Here is a 20816-nt window from a genome sequence, read left to right as displayed (position 1 = left end):
AAAGAGAGAGAGCATACATGAGAGCAAACATAAGTGGGAGGGGACAGAGGGAGAGGGAGAAGCAGGCTCCCCACTGAGCAGGGAGCCCAGCTCAGGGCTTGATCCGTGGATCATGGGATCAGGACCTGAGCTGAAGGCAGACACTTAAGTGACTGAGCCACCCAGGTACCCCCCAACTTTATCAATTATTAATGATGCTGCTATAAACATTTAAGAACAGGTTTTTATGTACATAACTTTTCAAATAATTTGGGCAATTACCCAAAACCACAATTGCTGGATTGCATGGTAGGAGTAAATGTAGTTTTGTAAGAAACTGTCGAATTTTCTTTCAAAGTTACTGTACCATTTTTTCTTTGTATCATCAATTTCTATCATCAATGAATAAGAGTTCTTGTTGCTCTTGTCGTTCTCTTTGCCAGCATTGTCTGTGTTGTCTGTGTTTTGGATTTTCGCCATTCTAATAGGTCTTCCCTGTTATCTCATTGCTATTATAATTTTAATTTCCCGGGCAACTTTCTCTGGTCCCCTCCCTCTTCAGGAACTTTGGACTATTGCTCAATACTATTGCTCAATAAACTTTGCTTTGCTGCCCACCAAAAAAATAATAACAATAATAATTTTCCTAATGACATGATGTTGAACATGTTTCCATATGCTTTTTTGCCATGTATAGATCTCTTGGTGAGGTGTCTGTTCAAATATTTTGCCCTTTTTAGTTGGATTGTTTTCTCATTATTGCATTTTAAGAGCTGTTTGCCTATTTTATTTTTCTTTCTATTTTTTATTTTTATTTTTTTAAGATTATTTATTTGAGAGAGAAAGAGCACAAGTGTGGGGGTGGAGGGGCAGAGAGGCAGAGGGAGACAGAGAAGGAAGCCTGATATGGGGCTTGATCCCAGGACCCTGGGATCATGACCTGAGCCAAAGGCAGATGCTTAAATGACTGAGCCACCCAGGTGCCCCTCTATTTTTTTTTTAAATTATATCCTACTACTTCTCTTTTTCCACCTCCCATTACCCCCCACCCCGGGGTAGGAGATATTTCTTTCAACTTTCTAGTAGGAAAAATTAAATTTTAACTTGGATTTTTAAGTTTTTATTTGAATTCTAGTTAGTTAACATATATTGTAATATTTGTTTCAGGAGTAGAATTTAGTGATTCTTCACTTAAATACAACACCCAGTGCTCATCACAAGTGTCCTCCTTAATACCCTCCTTAATACCTATTTAGCCTATCCCCTTGCCCACCTCCCCTCCAGCAACCACAGTTTGTTCCCTGTAGTTGAGTTGGTTTTTTGGTTTGCGCCTCTCTGTTCTATTTCCCCCTATATTCATCTGCTTTGTTTTTTAAATTCCACATATGAGTGGAATCATATGGTAATTGTCTTTCTCTGACTGATTTATTTCACTTAGCATAATACACTCTAGCTCCATCCACATCATTGCAAATGGCAAGAGTTCATTCTTTTTGATGGCTGAGTAATATTCCATTGTGTGTGTGTGTGTGTGTGTGTGTGTGTGTGTGTGTATACCACACTTCTTTATACATTCATCAGTTGATGGACATTTGGGCTCTTTCCGTAATTTGGCTGTTTTTGATAGTGCTGCTTATTTGTCTATTTTAGATATCAGCCCTTTATGAGTTAAGTGTTTTGCAAAGATTTTCTTCCAGTCTGCGGCTTGTCTTTTCATTCTCTTAACCAAGTGTTTCACAAAGCAGAAATAATTTTTAATTTTAATGAAATCCAGCTTATCAGTTTTTTCTTTTGTGGATTATGCTTTTGATGTTTTATCTAAAAATTTGTCACTGGAGGAGTAGGAGAACCCTGAGCTTGTCTCATCCCTTGAACACAGCTAGATAGTTATCAAATTATTCTGAATACCTAAGAGGTCTGACAGAATAAAAAACTGCAAGTCTACAAGTAGAAAAGTGACCACCTTTTAGAAGTTAAGAGGTATGGAAGTTCACTTAGGGGAGACATAGCTGTGGATGCAGTGGCAGAGAGGAAACCGGCTTATAGAGGCTACCACAAAGTATTGGAAGCAGTGGAGTGCAAAATCTGAACTTTTAAGTTTGCTACCATGGAGAACATGCCTGGATTAAAGATGCTTAGGTGATGAAGAGGGGCAAAATCCCAGACTGACAGGATGGTCTGAGGATCTCTTGAGTTGCAAGAAGAACAGGTGACACCAAGGTGCTACACTGTTCCCTGGCATAGGAGCTGGGAAGGTGACAGAGAGCAGCTGGTCATGGTGCCAGCTTTTAGCCATAAACTGTGAACCACTGCGTGGTCCTGTGACCACTTTCCTGGGATGGGCTGGCAAAGGAAGTTAGACCTTCCCCTAGAGGAATAGTGTGTGTCCGCACCACAGCTGTCCCTGAAATTTGGATTTTGAAACTCAGTCACACGTCAGAGATAAAAAGGCTCAGACATGGGCAGGATGAATGCAGGGTTCAGACGGAAACTGGGGAAACAAATAGGGTGATTGATTGCTTTTCTGTGTGGGCTCACTGATGGGTAGGGAGCATAAACTTTCAGCTCCAAGGCTACAGAGCATGGTGCAGACATTTTAATCCTGCCCGTCAGTGCTAAAGCCTTCAGGGAGCAAAAGAGCACCACCTACTGTAGGCCAGAGCCACTTACACCAAAGCCCATGCCCCCATGCCTTGGAGAAGCATTTCCACTGAAATAAGTCAGCCTGAGAATCAGCGCAGCACTCTCCCCCACAAGACCGATACAAACACCTAGCTCACACCAAGGTTATTAATCACAGAGTGTGGAAAGCTACAGCTCTAAGGGAAACAGGATTGAGCTTCCTTTTTACTTTTATTTTTTATTTCTTTTATTTTTATTGTTTTTGTCATTTATTTTCTGATATTTTCCAATTTCTATTTTAAATTTTTAGTATTAATTTTAAAAATTTACTTAGATACTTTCATATATATATATATGCATATTTTTGTCTACTCTCCTTTTATTTTATAATTTTTTTAAATTTTGGGATCTAGATTCTTTTAACAAGTAGACCAAAACACACCCAGGGTCTACTGTTTTTCTTTTTTTTTTATTTTTTTGCTTTGTGTTTTTCTTTTTCTTGTTTTTTTCTTTTTCTTTGCTTTTTGCTTTTTTGTTTTGTTGTTTGTTTGTTGTTGTTGTTGCTGTTTCTCTTTCTTCTTTTCTTTCCTGGACAAAATGACAAGATGGAAGAATTCATCCCCAAGGAAGACCACAAGGTAGAACTCTTGACCAGGGATTTAATCGATAAAGATATAAGTAAGATGTCTGAAGTAGAATTTAAGACGAATATAGGAATACTAGCCAGGCTTAACAAAAGCAGAGAAGACACTAGGGAATCCCTTACTACAGAGATAAAAGAAGTAAAATCTAGTCAGGCTGAAATTAAAAATCCTTTAACTTAGATGCAAACCATAAAAACAAGGTCATAAAAACACAGATGGGTGAAGCAGAGGAGCAAATCAGTGATACAGAAGGCAAAATTGTGGAAAACAATGAAGCCAAAAGGAAGTGGGACAGAAAGGTAATGGACCATGAAAGAAGACTTAGAGAACTCAGCAAATTAGTGAAATATAATAACATTCATATTATAGGACTCTCAGAAGATGGAGAGAGATAAACAGGCAGAATGTTTATTCAAACAAATTATAACTGAAAACTTCCCTAATCTGGGGAAGGAAACAGACATCGAAATCCAGGAAGCACAAAGAACTCCCATTATATTAAAAAAAAGCTGGTCATTGCCAAGGCGTATCATAGTCAAATTCACAAAATACACAGATAAGGAAAGAATCCGGCAAGCAGCAAGGGAAATAAAAAAGATCCTTAACCTACAAAAGAAGACAGATTAGGTTTGCAGTGGATCGATCCACAGTGACTTGGCAGTCCAGAAAGGAGTGGAAGGCAATATTCAATGTGCTAAATGGGAAAAAATATACAGCCAAGAATTCTTTATCCAGCTTGGCTGTGATTCAGAATAGAAGGAGAGTTAAAGAGTTTTCAAGACAAACAAAAGCTAAAGGAGTTCCTGAGCACTAAATCAGCGCTGCAAGTAATTTTAAGGGGGACTCTTTGAGTGAAAAAAAAAAAAAGACAAAGTAATAAAAACTGGAAAGGACCAGAGAACATCACCAGAAACAAGTCTATAGGTAACACAATGACACTAAATTCATATCTCTTAATAATCACCCTGAATGTAAATGGGCAAAACGCAACAATCAAAAGACAGAGTATCAGAATGGATAAGAAAACAAGATCCATCCTTTTTAAAAAAAATAATAATGTTTTATTATGTTAGTCACCATACACTATATCTTTAGTTTTTGATGTAGTGTTCCATGATTCATTATTTGCGTATAACACCCAGTGCACCATGAAATACGTGCCGTCGTTAATACCCATCACTGGCCTATCCCAATCCCCCACCCCCCTCCCCTCTGAAGCCCTCGGTTTGTTTCCCAGAGTCCATAGTCTCTCGTGGTTCATTCCCCCTTCTGTTTACCCCCCCTTCATTCTTCCCTTCCTTCTCCTACCGATCTTCCTGCTATTTCTTATGTTCCATAAATGAGTGAAACCATATGATAATTGTCTTTCTCTGCTTGACTTATCTAACTGAGCATAATCTCCTCCAGTCCCGGCCATGTTGCTGCAAAAGTTGGGTAATCATTCTTTCTGATGGCTGAGTAATATTCCATTGTATATATGGCCCACATCTTCTTTATCCATTCGTCTGTTGAAGGGCATCTTGGCTCCTTCCACAATTTAACTATTGTGGACAAAACTGCTATGAACATTGGGGTGCATATGGCCCTTCTCTTCACTAAGTCTGTATCTTTGGGGTAAATACCAAGTACTGCAATTACTGGATCATAGGGTAGCTCAATTTTTAACTTTTTAAGGGACCTCCACACTGTTTTCCAAAGTGACTGTACCAACTTGCATTCCCACCAACAATGTAAGAGGGATCCCGTTTCTCTACATCCTCTCCAACATTTGTTGCTACCTGCCTTGTCCATTTTTGCCATTCTAACTGGTGTAAGGTGGTATCTCAATGTGGTTTTGATTTGAATTTCCCTGATGGCTAATGATTTTGAACATTTTTTCATGTGTCTGTTAGCCATTTGTATGTCTTCCTTGGAAAAGTGTCTGTTCATTTCTTCTGCCCATTTTTTGATTTATTTGTTTCTCGTGTATTGCGTTTGAGAAGTTCTTTGTAGATCTTGGATGCCAGTCTTTTATCTGTAGTGTCATTTGCAAATATCTTCTCCCATTCTATGGACTGCCTCTTAGTTTTTTTAACTGTTTCCTTGGCTGTGCAGAAGCTTTTTATCTTGATGAAGTCCCACAAGTTCATTTTTTCTTTTGTTTCCCTTGCCATGAAAGAAGTTGCTGTGGCCGATGTCAAAGAAGTTACAGCCTATGTTCTCCTCTATGATTCTGATGGATTCCTGTCTCACATCAAGGTCTTTCATCCATTTCGAGTTTATCTTTGTGTATGGTGTGAGAGAGTGGTCAAATTTCATTCTTTTGAATGTAGCTGACCAATTTTCCCAGCACCATTTATTGAAGAGACTGTCTTTTTTCCACTGGATGTTTTTTCCCACTTTGTCAAAGATTAGTTGCCCAAAGAGCCGAGGGTCCATTTCTGGGTTCTCTGTTCTGTTCCATTGGTCTATGTGTCTGTTTTTGTGCCAGTACCATGCAATCTTGGTGATCACAGCTTTGTAGTGTAGTAGTTGATCAAGATTAGAGCAGCGATCAATGAATTAGAAACCAAGAGCACAGTAGAGCAGATCAACAAAACTAGAAGCTGATTCTTTGAAAGAATAAATAAGATCGATAAGCCACTGGCCAGACTTATTCAAAAGAATAGAGAAAGGACCTAATTAATAAAATTATGAATGAAAGGGGAAAGATCCCGACCAACACCAATGAAATAGGAAGGATCGTTAGAAACTTTTATCAACAACTTTATGCCAATAAATTAAACAACCTGAGGGGGGCGGAGTTACGATGGCTGAGGAGTAGGGGTCCTTTTTTTCAGCTGGTCCCCTGAGTTGAGCTGGATAGGTACCAGACCATCCTGAAAACCCACGGAATCAGCATGAGACACAGGAAGATACATCTGGATCTCTACAAATGAACATCCCCGGCACTGAGCATTGAGGAACGAAGTGGGGAGCTGTGAATCCCTGCACAGATATGGGAAGATAAATGGACAGGGGAGGGAGCCTCCACACTCGGGCAGCGGGAAGCGGTAGCCACCTGCACTGGGGAGCAGGCCAGGCTCGTGGACCGGCACCCGCCAGAGAGCAGACTGAGACCGTGAGCCTGGGAACGTGCGTGGGAACAGACTGAAAACCAGAGCTCTGGCGCACTCACTGGAACCGGATTAAAACCGGGAGCTCGGGAGCGTGCGCGCAACAAGACTGAAAACCTGTGCTCCGGAGTGCATGCGAACCACACTGAAACAGAGAGCTCAGGAGCACGCGCAGGGAGAGCTGGCAGTGTTAGAAACACAAAGGACAGAGACGTGCCGGCCCTGGAAGTGAGGGCTGGGAGAGCAGCTGTGGGGCGCACAACCTGAGACACTGCAGAGTTTTTAGCAGCACCAACAGAAACAGAGTTAAAGTGGACAGGAGAGCTCAGTGGAGAGCGGACTGAGATCTCTCTGTTCTGAGACAGAGGCTAGGATATGGCCACTGCTGCTCTGACTCTTAGAAGAGCCACAGAAAACCGCCAGGGAAAGCAGCCAGAGAACAAAAGCCCGGAAATACCAGCTCACATTGTGCCAATCCCCATCCCCCCTCTCAGGGGACAGGGACACTCGACCCAAACAGGGTTGCCTGAGTATCCGCGCGGCAGGCCCCTCCCCCAGAAGGCAGGCTGAAAAATCAAGAAGCCCACATCTCTAAGGTCTTTATAAAACAAGTGCACACTGCCTGGGTCCTGGTCAATAATTTGGGCTCTGGGCAACCCCGTAACCTCTCCTCATCAGAAAGATGAGAAGGAGAAATCCCCCCCCCAGCAAAGAAAAGACAATGAGTCTGTGGCCTCTGCCACAGAACTAATGGATATGGATATAACCAAATTATCAGAAATGGAGTTCAGAGTAACAATGGTCAAGATGATGTGTAAACGTGAAAAAAATATTAATGAAAATATTAACGAGAATATAGAATCTCTAAGGGCGGAAATGAGAGCAAATCTGGCAGAATTTAAAAATGCTATGAATCAAATGCAGTCAAAACTAGATGCTCTGACAGCCAGGGTGAATGAGGCAGAAGGGCGAATTAGTGAATTGGAGGATGGGGTGGTAGAAGAGAAAGCTAAAACAGAAACTTGGCTGAAAAAAATCTAATCTCAGGAATGTAGGTTATGGGACATTACTGACTCAATGAAACGTTCCAATTTCAGAATCATCGGCATCCCTGAGGGAGTGGAGAAAGAGAGAGGTCAAGAAGAGATATTTGAACAAATTGTAGCTGAAAACTTCCCTAATCTAGCAAAGCAAACAAGCACTCATGTCCAAGAGGCAGAGAGGACCCCTCCCTAATTCAGCTATGACAGACCTATGCCATGTCACGTCATAGTGCAATTTGCAAATATTAGATCGAAGGATAAAGTATTGAAAGCGGCCAGGGCAAGGAAATTTCTCACATACAAAGGCAAAAATATTAGGATTATGTCAGGCCAGTGTACACAGCCCTGGAATGAGAGAAAGCTTGGGGGGGGCATTTTTAAAGCTCTTTCAGAGAAAAACATGCAGCCAGGGATCCTTTATCCAGCAAGGCTGTCATTCAGAATTGATGGAGAGATAAGGACCTTCCAGAATCGCCAGACACTGACCAATTTTGTAACCACAAAACCAGCCCTACAGGAGATATTAATGGGGGTTCTATAAAAGTAAAAAGCCCCAAGAGTGATACAGAACAGAAATTTACAATCTATAGAAACAGAGACTTTACAGGCAACATGACATCATTAAAATCATACCTATTCTTCTGAAGCTGTTTCAAAAAATAGAAACAGAAGGAAAAGTACCAAACTCATTCTATGAGGCCAGTATTACCTTGATCCCCAAACCAGGCAAAGACCCCATCAAAAAGGAGAATTACAGACCGACATCCCTGATGAATATGGATGCCAAAATTCTCATCAAGATCCTAGCTAATAGGATACAACAGTACATTAAAAGGATTATCCATCATGACCAAGTGGGATTCATCCCTGGGATGCAAGGTTGGTTCAACATTTGCAAATCCATCAGTGTCATAGATCATATCAACAAGAAAAGAGTCAAAAACCATATGATCCTCTCAATTGATGCAGAAAAAGCATTTGACAAAATACAGCATCCTTTCCTGATTAAAACCCTTCAGAGTGTAGGGATAGAGGGTTCATTCCTCAAATTCATAAAAACCATCTATGAGAAGCCTATGGCGAATATCATTCTCAATGGGGAAAAGCTGAAAGCCTTTCCCTTAAGATCAGGAACACGACAAGGAACAAGGATTTCCACTCTCACCATTATTATTCAACATAATACTAGAAGTAAGTCCTTGCAACAGCAATCAGACAACAAAAAGGGATAAAATGTATCCAAATTGGCAAAGAAGTCAAACTTTCTCTCTTTGCAGATGACATGATACTCTCTATGGAAAACCCAAATGACTCCACCCCCAAAGTACTAGAACTTATAGAGCAATTCACTAATGTGGAGGGATGCAGATCAATGCTTAGAAATCAGTTGCATTTCTATACACCAACAATGAGCCTGAAGAAAGAGAAATTAGGGAATCCATTCCATTTATAATAGCACCAAAAATCATACGTTATCTTGGAATTAACTTAACCAGAGAGGTTAAAGGATCTATGTTCTAGAAACTACAAATCACTCTTGAAAGACGTTGAAGAAGACACAAATAGCTGGAAAAATATTCCATGCTCATGGATCAGAAGAATAAACATAGTTAAACAAGGTCCATCTATATATTACCGACAAGACACTCACTTTAGCCCTCAAGACACCTGAAGATTGAATGTGAGGGAATGGGGAACCATCTCTCATGCTAATGGATGTCAAAAGAAACCTGGAGTAGACATACTCATATCAGACAGACTAGATTTTAAAATAAAGACTGTAACAAGAGATGAAGGAAGGCATTATTATGATTAAGGGGTTTATCAATGAAAACACAACAGCCTGAAACTGTTGGGATGCAGCAAAAGTAGTTCTAAGAGGGAAGTATACTGCAGTACATCCGTACCTCAAGAAGCAAGAAAAGTCTCAAATACACAACCTAACTTTACACCTAAAGGAGCTAGAAAAGGAACAGCAAATAAACCCTAAAGCCAGCAGAAGGGAAATAACAAACATTATGGCAGAAATTAATGATATAGAATAGAAACTGGTAGAATGGATTAATGAAACTAATAGATGGGTCTTCAAAAGAATTAATAAAATTGAAAAAACTTCTAGCCAAACTTATCAAAAAGAAAAGAGAAGGGACCCAAATAGATAAAATCATGAATGAAATAGGAGAGATCACAACCAACACTACAGAAATACAAACAATTATAGGAGAATACCATGGAAAATTACAAACTACCAAAACTGAAGCAGAAAGAAATAGAAAATTTGAGCAGACCCTTCACCAGCAAAGAAATTGAATCAGTAATAAAAAATCTCCCAACAAACAAAAGTCCTGAGCCAGATGGCTTCCCAGGAGAATTCTACCAGATATTTAAAGTATTAACACCTATTCTTCTCAAACTATTAAAAAAAGAAGGAAAAAAATGGAAGGAAAGCTTCCAAACTCATTCTACAAAGCCATCATTACCTTGATTCCAAAACCAGACAAAGACCCCAGTAAAAAGGAGACTTACAGGCCAATATCCCTGATGAACATCAATGCCAAAATTCTCAATAAAATACTAGCAAATCAAATTCTACAGTACATTAAAAGATTTACTCACCACAGTCAAGTGGGATTTACTCTTGGGCTGTAGGGGCTTTTCAATATCTGTAAACCAGTAGACATGATATACCATATTAATAAAAAAAGGATAAGAACCATATGATTCTCTCAATAGATACAAAAAAATTGACAAAATACAGCATACATTCTTGATAAAAAGTCTCAAGAATGTAGGGATAGATGGAACAAACCTCAACATCATAAAGACCATACAAAAAAGACCCACAGCTAATACAGTCTCCAATGGAGAAAAACTGAGAGCCTTTCCCTTATGGTCAGGAACAAGACAAGGATGGATGTCCACTCTCACCATAACCATTTAACATGTTTCTGGAAGTCTTAGCCTCAGCAATCATACAACTGAAAGGAAAAAAAAAGGCATCCAAATTGGCATGGATGATGTCATTCTTCCAGTATGTGCAGACAACCTGATACTCTATGTAGAAACCCCAAAAGACTGCCAAAAAATTGCTAGAATGCATACATGAATCCAGTAAATTCGCAGGATGTAAAATCAATGTGCAGAAATCTGTTGCATTTCTATACACCAATAACAAAGCAGCAGAAAAAGAAATGAAGGAATCGATTTCATTTGCAAATGTACCAACAACAATAAGATACCTAGTATAAATCTATCTAAAGAAGTAAAAGATCTATAGTCTCAAAACTATAGAGCACTTATGAAAGAAATTGAACAGGACACAAAGAAGTGGAAAAGCATTCCATGTTCATGGATTGGAAGAACAAACATTGTTAAAATGCCTATACTACCCAATGCAATTGACACATTTAATGTGATTCCCATCAAAATACTACCCTCATTTTTCACAGAGCTAGAACCAACAATCCTAAAATTTGTATGGTACCACAAAAGATCCCAAAGAGCCAAAGGAATTCTGAAACATAAAAACAAAACTGGAGGCATCACAATTCTGGATTTCAAGCTATATTACATAGCTGTAGTCATTAAGACAGTATAGTACTGGCACAAAAACAGATACCTAGATCAGTAGTACAGAAAAGAGAATCCTGAAATAGACCCACATTCTATGGTCACCTAGTCTTTGACAAAGCAGGAAAGTCTATCCAATGTAAAAAAGACAGTCTCTTCAACAAATTGTGTTGGGAATACTGGACAGCAACATGCAGAAGAATGAATGTGGATGACTTTCTTACACCATACAAAAAAAATAAATTCAAAATGAATGAAAGGCTTTAATGTGAGACCGGAAGCCATCAAAATCTAGAGGAGAACAGACGCAGAAACCTCTTTGACCTTGGCCCTATGAACTTCTTACTAGACATGTCACAACAGGCAGGAAAACAAAAGCAAATAATGAACTGTTGAGGCTTCTTCAAGATAAAAAGCCTCTGCACAGCAAAGGAAACAATCAACAAAAGTAAAAGGCAGCCTATAGAATGGGAGAAGATATTTAAAAATGATGTATCTGTTAAAAGATTAGGATCCAAAATCTACAAAGAACTTATCAAACTCAGTACCCCAATAACAAGTAACCCAATTAAGAAATGGGCAGAATACATGAATAAACACTTTTCTAAAAAAGACATTCACTCTGGGAAACAAACTGAGGGCTTCAGCGGTGGGGGGGGGGGAATGGGATAGGCTGGTGATGGGTATTAAAGAGGGCACTGGGTATTGCATGGTGCACTGGGTGTTATACACAAGTAATGAGTCATAGAACTTTACATCAAAAACTAGGGTTGTACTATATGGTGACTAACATAATATAATAAAATATTATTATTAAAAAAAGACATTCAGATGGCTAACACACTCATGAAAAGATGCTCAACATCATTTATCATCAGGGAAATACAAATGAAAAACCATGATGAGATATCATCTCACACCTGTCAGGATGGCTAAAATTAACAACACAAGAAACAACAGGTGGTGGAGAGGATTTGGAAAAAGGGGAACCCTCTTACACCATTGGTGGGAATGCAAAGTGGTGCAGCCACTCTGGAAAAACATATGGAGGTTCCTCAAAAGGTTAAAAATAGAACGACCCTATGATCCAGTGACTGCACTAATACGTATTTCCCCAAATGATATAAAAATACGGATTTGAAAGGGGTACATGCACCCCGATGTCTATACCACCATTATCAACAATAGCTAAACTATGGAGAGAGCCCACTTCTCCATCAACTGAAGAATGGATAAAGAATATGTGATATATATACACAATGGAATATTACTCAGCCAACAAAAGAATGAAATATTGCCATTTGCAATGATGTGGATGGAGCTAGAATGTATTCCGCTAAGTGAAATATGTCCCTCAGAGTATGACAAATACCATATGATCTCACTCATGTGGAACTTAAGAAACAAAATACATGAACATATGGAAAAGTGGAATGTAAAAAAAAGGAGAGAGGGAAGCAAGCCATAGGAGACTCTTAATGATAGAGAATGAATTCAGTGTTGATGGAGGAAGGTGGGTGGGGGATCAGCTAGAGGGGTGATGATTATTATGGACGGCACTTTCTATGATGAGCATTGGGTGTTGTATGTAATTGATGAATCACTGAATTTTACTCTAGAAGCCAATATTGCACAGTATGTTAGCTAACTAATATTTAGGTTAAAAAAAATTTTTCTCTTCCTTCTCCTACGGATCTTCCTATTATGAGAATGAAGGGGGTGGTAAACAGAAGGGGGAATGAACCATGAGAGACTATGGACTCCTGGAAACAAACTGAGGGCTTCAAAGGGGAGGGGGTAGGGGATTGGGATAGGGCGGTGATGGGTATTAAGGAGGGCACATATTGCACGGTGCACTGGGTGTTATATGCAAATAATGAATCATGGAACATTGCATCAAAAACTGGGGATGTACTGTATGGTGACTAATATAACAAAATAAAAATTATTAAAATTCTTTTTTAATTAAAAAATTAATAAAAATAAAGAGAAAAGTTATCACCAAGTCCAAGGTAACCTAAATTTTCTCTTCAGTAATCTTGTGAGAATTTTAGAGTTTTGTTTTTTTACATTTAGGTCTGTGGTTTATTTGGGGTTAATTGTTGGGGGAAAGGTAAGATCTGTCTATCTAGATTCATTTTTTTTTTTTTTTTGCATGAGGATGTGCCCTTGTTCCAGCACCATTTGTTGAAAAGACTATCTTTGCTTTGTTGTATTGCCTTTGGTCCTTTGTCAGACATTGATTGACTATATTTATGTTCAAATACAACTTTCAGGTTTTCTATTCTGTTCCATTGATCTGTCTATTCTTTTACCAGTAGCACATTGTTTTCATTACAATAGTTTTATAGGAATTTTTGAAGTCAGATAGTGTCAATACTTCAATTTGTTCTTCTCTCCCAATATTGTGTTGGTTTTTCTAGATTTTTTTCGCTCTCTGTATAAACTTAAGCATCACCTTGTTGATATCCAGAAAATAGCTTGCATTGATTTTGAATTGGATTGCATTGAATGTATAGATCAATTTGTGAAGAAATGACCTCTTGATAGTATTTTCTTTCTGTGCCTATACATGTAATATCTCTCCATTAATGTAGATCTTCCATGTCTTTTATTAGTTTTATATTTGTATTCATATAGATCTTATACATATTTTATATACCAGAGTATTTCAAATTTTCTTCTAATGCAAATAATTTTGTCTTCTTAATTTCAAATTCTAATTGTCTACTGTTAGCATGTAAGAAAACAATTGACTTTTGTATATCAACTTTGTATCCTGCAGTTGTGGTATGTAGTTACTTATTAAATCCAACAGATTTTGTTGATTCTTTGGGATTTTCTACACACACAATTGTGCCATGTGTGAACAAAAATAGTTTTACTACTTTCTTCTCAATATGTATACCTTTTATCTGCTTTTCTTATTTCATTAGCTTGGAATTCCACTATGATTTGAATAGGAGTTGTTACTGATCTTAGAGGGAAAGTATCTAGTTTCTCACCATCAAATACAATGTTAGCTGTAGGATTTTTGCAGATGTTCTTTGTCAAATTGAGAAAGTTCCTGTATAGTTTGTCGAATGTTTTTCTCAAAAATCGATGGAGGTTAGATATTGTCAAATATTTTTTCTGTATCTGTTGTTATGATCATATGATTTTTATTCTTTAGGTTCTTGATGTGATGACTTACATCAATTGATTTTTGAGTGTTGCACCAGCCTTGCATACATGGAATAAATCCCATGTGGCCCTGTATAATTTTAATATATAATTTATATATAATTTTTTATACCTTGTTGGATTTGAGTTGCTAATATTTTGTTTAGAATTTTTGCATCTGCATTTATGAGAGATACAGATTTGTACATTTCCTTTATTGTAATGTTTTTGTCTGGTATTAGTATCAGGGTAATGCTGGCCTCAGAGAATGAGTTAGGAAATATTCCCTCTGCTTCTATTTTCTGGAAGAGAGTGTGGAACCTGGGATCATTTCTTCCTTAAAACATCTGGTCAAATTCACCAGTGAACCCATCTGGGCCTAGTGCTTTCTTTTTTGGAAGGCTTTTAATTTACTTATTTAATTCCTTTAATAAATATCAATCTATTCAGATTGCACGATTTCACCTTGTGTGAGTTTTGGAAGATTGTGTCTTTCAAGGAATTGGCTTATTTCTTTTAGGTTATCAAATTTTAGGCCATAGAGTTGTTATTAATACTCCTTTATTATCCTTTTAATATCCATGAGCTCAGTAGTGATGACCCCTCTTTCATTTCTGACATTTTAAATTTAGGTCTTCTCTCTTTCTTACTTAACCTGGCTATAGTCTTATCAATTTTCTTGATGTTTTGTATTAACTGGCTTTTGACTTTATTGATTTTCTCCATGGATTTCCTGTTAATTTTATTGGTTTCCTTAAAAATTGTTATTATTTTTTTTCTTTTGCTTACTCTGGTTGAAATTTGTTCTTCTTTTTCTGGTTTTCTAAGGTGGAATCTTAAATTTTGATTTCAGATTTCTTCTAATATGTGCCTTTCATGCTATAAGCATTTCTGTAAGCATTGCCTTCACTGCATCCACAAATACTAAGTTGCATTTTCTTTGTCATTTAGTTCAAAATACTTTTTAATTTCTCTTCAGAATTCTTCTTTGACCTATGTATCAGTTAGAAATGTGCTGTTTAGGGGCGCCTGGGTGGCACAGCGGTTAAGCGTCTGCCTTCGGCTCAGGGCGTGATCCTGGCGTTGTGGGATCGAGCCCCACATCAGGCTCCTCTGCTATGAGCCTGCTTCTTCCTCTCCCACTCCCCCTGCTTGTGTTCCCTCTCTCGCTGGCTGTCTCTATCTCTGTCGAATAAATAAATAAAATCTTTTAAAAAAAAAAGAAATGTGCTGTTTAATCTCTAAGTATTTTGGCAGGTTCCAGCTATTGTTAATTGATTTCTAGTGTTATTTAATCGTGGTCTGAGAGCATACTTTGTATGATTTCTTTTCTTCTAAATTTGTTCAGGCGTATTGTATGTTCCAGAATGTGGTTGATCATAGTGGTTGTTCCGTGTGAACTTGAAAATAAGGTGTATTCTGCTGTCGTTAGATGAAGGGTTCTACAGATGTTAATTAGATACAGTTGGTTGATGGTGCTATTCAATTCAGTTATGTCTTTACTGATTTTCTGCCTCAATTACTGACAGGAATGTTGAAATTTCCAGCTCTAAATGAGGATTCATCTATTTCTCCTTGCAGTTCTATCAGTATTTGGCCTCACATGTTTTGATGTCTATTATACGTAATAACAGTTGTTATATCTTCTGAGAGAACTGGCCCATTTATCACTATGTTATGCCCCTCTTTTTCCCTGGCAGGTTTTGTTGCTCCGAAGGCTCCTTTTTCTGAGATTAATATAGCTACTCCAGGGGCACCTGGGTGGCTCAGTCGTTAAGCATCTGCCTTCGGCTCAGGGCGTGATCCTGGCGTTCTGGGATCGAGCCCCACATCGGGCTCCTCCGCTGGGAGCCTGCTTCTTCCTCTCCCACTCCCCCTGCTTGTGTTCCCTCTCTCACTGGCTGTCTATCTCTGTCAAATAAATAAAAAAATAAAATCTTTAAAAAAATATATAGCTACTCCAGCTTTCTTTTGATTCCTGCCAGCATGGAATATCTTTCACCATACCTTTACTTTTAGTCTATCTATGTCATTTATATATAAAGTGATGTCTTATGCATAACATATATTTGTCTTTTCTTTTTTATGTATTCTGACAGTTCTGACTTTTAATTGGTGTGTTTGACCATTAACTGTTAAAGTGATTGATATAGTTGGACAAATATACTGTGTTTGTTATTGTTGGCTACCCTTTATTTTTTTATCCTCTTAAGTTTTTTTCTGCCTTCTCTTTTTTTTAACTTAAAATTTTATATTATTCCATTTTCTGTCCTCTCCTAGCATATGAATTATACTTTTTTAAAAACTTTCCCTAGTGGTTATTCTCTTTTGCAAAATGCATTTACAATTAATCCATGTGTACTTTCAAATAACATAATGCTGCTTCATGTGTGGCACAGGAACCTTGTAACAGAATATCTCCCTTCAGTCTCATATAATATTGATGTCATTCATTTTACTTTTTAATAATTTCTAATCACCAAATACATTGCTACAATTATTATTTTGGACAAACTCTGATCTGTGAGGTTAGTTAAAAATAAGAAAAAAATGTGATTTTATTTTACCTTCATTTATTCCTTCTCTAGTGCTCTTCTTTTCTTTATGTTGGTATGCATTTCTCATTTATATAGTTTTCCTTCTCCTTGAAGAACTTCTTATAATATTTCTTGGATCACAATTCTACTGGCAATATATTCCTTCAATTTTTGTTCGTTTGAGAAAATCTTTAATTTTTCTTCACTTTTGCAAAATAACCTTTCTGGATACAGAATTCTAAATTTGTGATTTTTCTTTCAATACCTTAAATATCTTACTTTATTCTCTTCTTTTTGCATGCTCTCTTAAGAGAAATTTTATTCTTGCCCCTCTTTAGATAAGGTGTGTTTCTTCTTGCTTCCTTCAAGATTTTCTCTATGTCTTTATTTTTTTTTTAAGATAAATAGGCATGCTTTTATTTTTTATTTTATTTTTTTTTTGAAGCTTCTATCTCTTTTTTTTTTTTTTAATGATTTTTTATTATATTATGTTAGTCACCATACAGTACATCCCCGGTTTCCGATGTAAGGCTCGATGATTCATTAGTTGTGTATAACACCCAGTGCACCATGCAATACGTGCCCTCCTTAATACCCATCACCGGTCTATTCCATTCCCCCACCCCCCCTCCCCTCTGAGGCCCTCAGTTTGTTTCTCATAGTCCATAGTTAATCATCACTTTAAGTATTTCTTATATTCCTCTTCTTCTTGTTGTTTTGGTATTCCTAGTATGCCTATCTTACACCTTATATAATTGTCCAACACTTCTTAAATATTTGACTGTATCTTTTTAATTCTTTTTTCTCTTTGCATTTCAGTTTTTGAAGTTTCAATAACATATCTTCAAGTTCACTGATTCTTTCTGTAGCCTTGTTCAGTCTGTTGATAAGCTCATTCAAGGAATTCTTCATTTCTGCTATTGTTTTTGATTTCCAGCATTTCCTTTGGATTATTTCTTCAAGTTTTCCTATATCCACTCACGTATTCTTGTGTATTGTCCTCTTTTTCAATGAAAGACCTTATTATAATTTCTGGTGTAACAATTCCACCATCCACTATCTCTGCCTTATCTAAGTTTGGTTTTGATGTTTGTGGTTTATCTTCAAATTGGTTTTTGTTGTTGTTGTTACCCTTTTGAGTGCCTAGTACTATTTTGTTTAAAGCTGGGCATGATGTTCCAGATAAAAGGAACTGAGATAAGCAGGCCTTTAGTAGGAGGCTTTATGTTTATATAATTAGGAGTTAGGCTGTGTTTAGTTTGCTGTTAGACTATGCTTAGTTTATTCTAGCTATTGTTCTAAGAGGCCAAAATTCCCTCTGGTATTTTTGTTTCTGTTTTCCCTGTTGTCTTTGGATTTCCTTAGAGAGGTATTCTTTTAAAAAAAGAAAAGATGTATTTATTTGTTAGAGAGAGAAAGAAAGAGAGAGTGCAGGGTGGGGGAGGGGCAGAGGGAGAGAGAGCGAAGCTTAAGCAGACTCTCTGCTGATTGTGGATCCCAACATGGGGCTCCATCTCCTGATCCTGAGATCATGACCTGAGCTGAAAGCAAGAGTCAGACGCTTAACTGACTGAGACACCAGGTGCCCTGAGAGTTATTCTTAAATAACTGATAGTCTGGTACTGGCTGCAGTAACAGGGTTCTGCTTCTAGGCTTCTGCTCTGGTAAGCTCTAATTCTCCATTTTCAACTGTCTATCCAATATTTGAGGCAACTGTTTTCCCTCTGACTTCAGTTCTCTGTTTTTTCTAAGGGGAGTTGTTCATTTTCAACTTGTTCATCATTTTTCCTGTGAGGATGGGTGAGATAACTTTCAAGCTTTTTAATTGTTGGATCAGAAACCAGAAGTTTCACATTGATCACTTTTTATTTCTTGGTTTATAATTCTCTGTCTGTAAAATAAAAGAATAAGATCATTACTTGGTAGCTAAATTCTCCCCTAGCTTTAGCATTCTGTTGAGTCCATAAGCAGTGACTTGCATAAATGATTATGCTGTTATGTGACATTTGCTACCCTTCCTCTACAGGCAGACCTCCAGGTGGACAAGGAGAGGCACAATTTCTTTGAGTCCTCCCTTGATTATGTTTATCAAATCCAGGAAGTTCAGGAGTCCAAGAAGTTCAACATTGTGGAGCCAGTAAGTTCTATCTGTTGATGAATAGTCTAAAAATATTTACCAAATACCAGGTAATCGTGGAGAACTTTGATCATAAAATTGAAATTTCAAAGATGGTGAAGGATATTTAATGCTTAATAATGAATGTCAAGAAAATAAACCACTAGCTTGGGTTGTTCTTGCTCTCTTACTAATAATATTTTCTCTCTCTTCCTTATCTCTCCTCTCCCACCTTTCTTTCCTCTCCCATTTTCTCTCCCCCGCAGCTATGATTTTTCTTTCCTTCTCTTTTTTTGCTTCCTTTCTCCTTTTCTCCCTCCTTTGATTTCTCTGTCACCCTTCCTTTTACCTTGTTCTCCACCCTTCATTGCTCTCATGCTTTCATAAAACTTCTAAAGTGCCTATCATATGCCAGTCAATGTTCTAGGAGCTCATGTCCCTTGCACTCAATGTCTTCCTATTGTACTATTTTTACTTCTATCTTCTTCATTTTTTTCTACTTACATCTCCTTGACTATAAAAGGGGTGTGCTTTGATTTGACAACTATGTTGAATTTTAACTCACAGTGCAGAAAAGCTAGAAAAATTATAGGAAAAGCAAAACAAAAATAACAAATTCCCCATACAGAGATAATCACTGTTAATATTTTGGCATTTTCCTTCCAAATTTTCTGTGTATTTATTATATTTCTTTCTCTATTTACAGGTGTCTTTGTACTTGTAGATGTGGGTGTATGTACACATGTGTGCAGGTCTGTGTACACATGTATATATTTTGCACGTGAGCATGTATATCTATGTACATGTGTATCTGTCCTCACATTTGTATATATCTTTATATATATGTGTGTGCAACCAAGTGTTTATTCGTTTATACAAAAAACATAATTGAGCTTCTGTTATATGTCAGGCACTATGCTAAACACTAGGTATCCTATAGTGAACAAGACAGACTCTGTCTCTGTCTTTATGAAGACTACACTCTTATTGAGTAGACAGTAGGGAAAGAAGGATACACATAAATAAAACTAATTGTAAGTTATGATAAGAGCTAAAACAAATAACAAGAATGGGTAGCTACTTTAGATTAAGTGGTCAAGGAGGGACTCTGAAAGTATCACTTAAGATAAGTTCTAAAGAAAGGGAGGATGAGCCCACATGAATAATGGGGAAATAATATTACAGACACAGAAAAAAATGCATGTGTATGGTCCTTAAGTTAGGAAAGAATGGTGTGCCTGAGGAATGAAAAGATTAGTGCCTTTAGATACAGGCAATAGAAAAGGAGAGTGGCATGAAATAATGTATGATAAGAAGGCATAGGAATTGTAATCATGGTAAGGAGTTTGGATATTAGTCCAAGTGTAGTGGAAAATCACTGATAAGTGTTAAATAGGATGTGACATGAGCTGATTTTATTGTGTGAAGAATGGCTTGGAAGAGAGCAACAGTGGAAGTAAGGAAACCAATTAGGAGGCTACTACAGTAGTCTAGGCAAGAAAAGATGTTGGTTTGGGTTAGATTAGTGAAAGTGGAAACAGAAAAGAATGGCTGGATTAGAGATATATTTTGGCTGTAAAACTGATAGGCTTTGGATGGAGATGTGAGTGGAAAAGAACTCAAGGATGATTCTTTACTTTCTGGCTTGATTGAGTGGGTGGTAGTGTCATTTCCTGAGATGAGAAAGCCTGGAAGAGAAACAGAAAGATTGTGTATATGACAATGTATGTGGTACACACACCCATATACATATGGGTGTGTGTATGTACATAGTTTTTATCTGTGTTTATGTATATGTACATATATATAGTTTGTGTTTATATTGATAATATACGCATATGGTATATCTGTGTGCATATTTATATATACCTACCTGCTTATTTTCTAAAAAGAATAGAGCAATTATTACTACTTCCTGTTATACTTTACTATTGCCAGAATTGAGCATTATTGTTTAAAGGTTTGTATTTCATAGATGGAATCATATTTTCATTGTTTTTATTTCTGTGTATTTAATTATTAATGAGGTTGAATATTTGGAACATTAA

General features: G+C 37.4%; 1 protein-coding gene across 6 annotated transcripts in view; it reads left to right on the top strand.

The window, feature by feature from the left end:
- The window catches only part of OPHN1 (oligophrenin 1), a 517756-nt gene that overhangs the window by 280085 nt on the left and 216855 nt on the right, over positions 1–20816 (top strand). For all 6 annotated transcript variants that reach the window (XM_048213332.2, XM_057312198.1, XM_048213330.2 and 3 more), the window contains one exon: positions 18679–18789. In XM_048213332.2, coding sequence (XP_048069289.1) covers positions 18679–18789 — 111 coding nt within the window. The remainder of the gene's footprint in view (positions 1–18678; positions 18790–20816) is intronic.

The sequence above is a fragment of the Ursus arctos genome, chromosome X (genome assembly GCF_023065955.2).
Source record: "Ursus arctos isolate Adak ecotype North America chromosome X, UrsArc2.0, whole genome shotgun sequence".
Classification (NCBI taxonomy): domain Eukaryota; kingdom Metazoa; phylum Chordata; class Mammalia; order Carnivora; family Ursidae; genus Ursus; species Ursus arctos.
The sequence above is the reverse complement of the archived record's forward strand: the minus strand, read 5'-3'. Positions and strand labels throughout refer to the sequence as shown.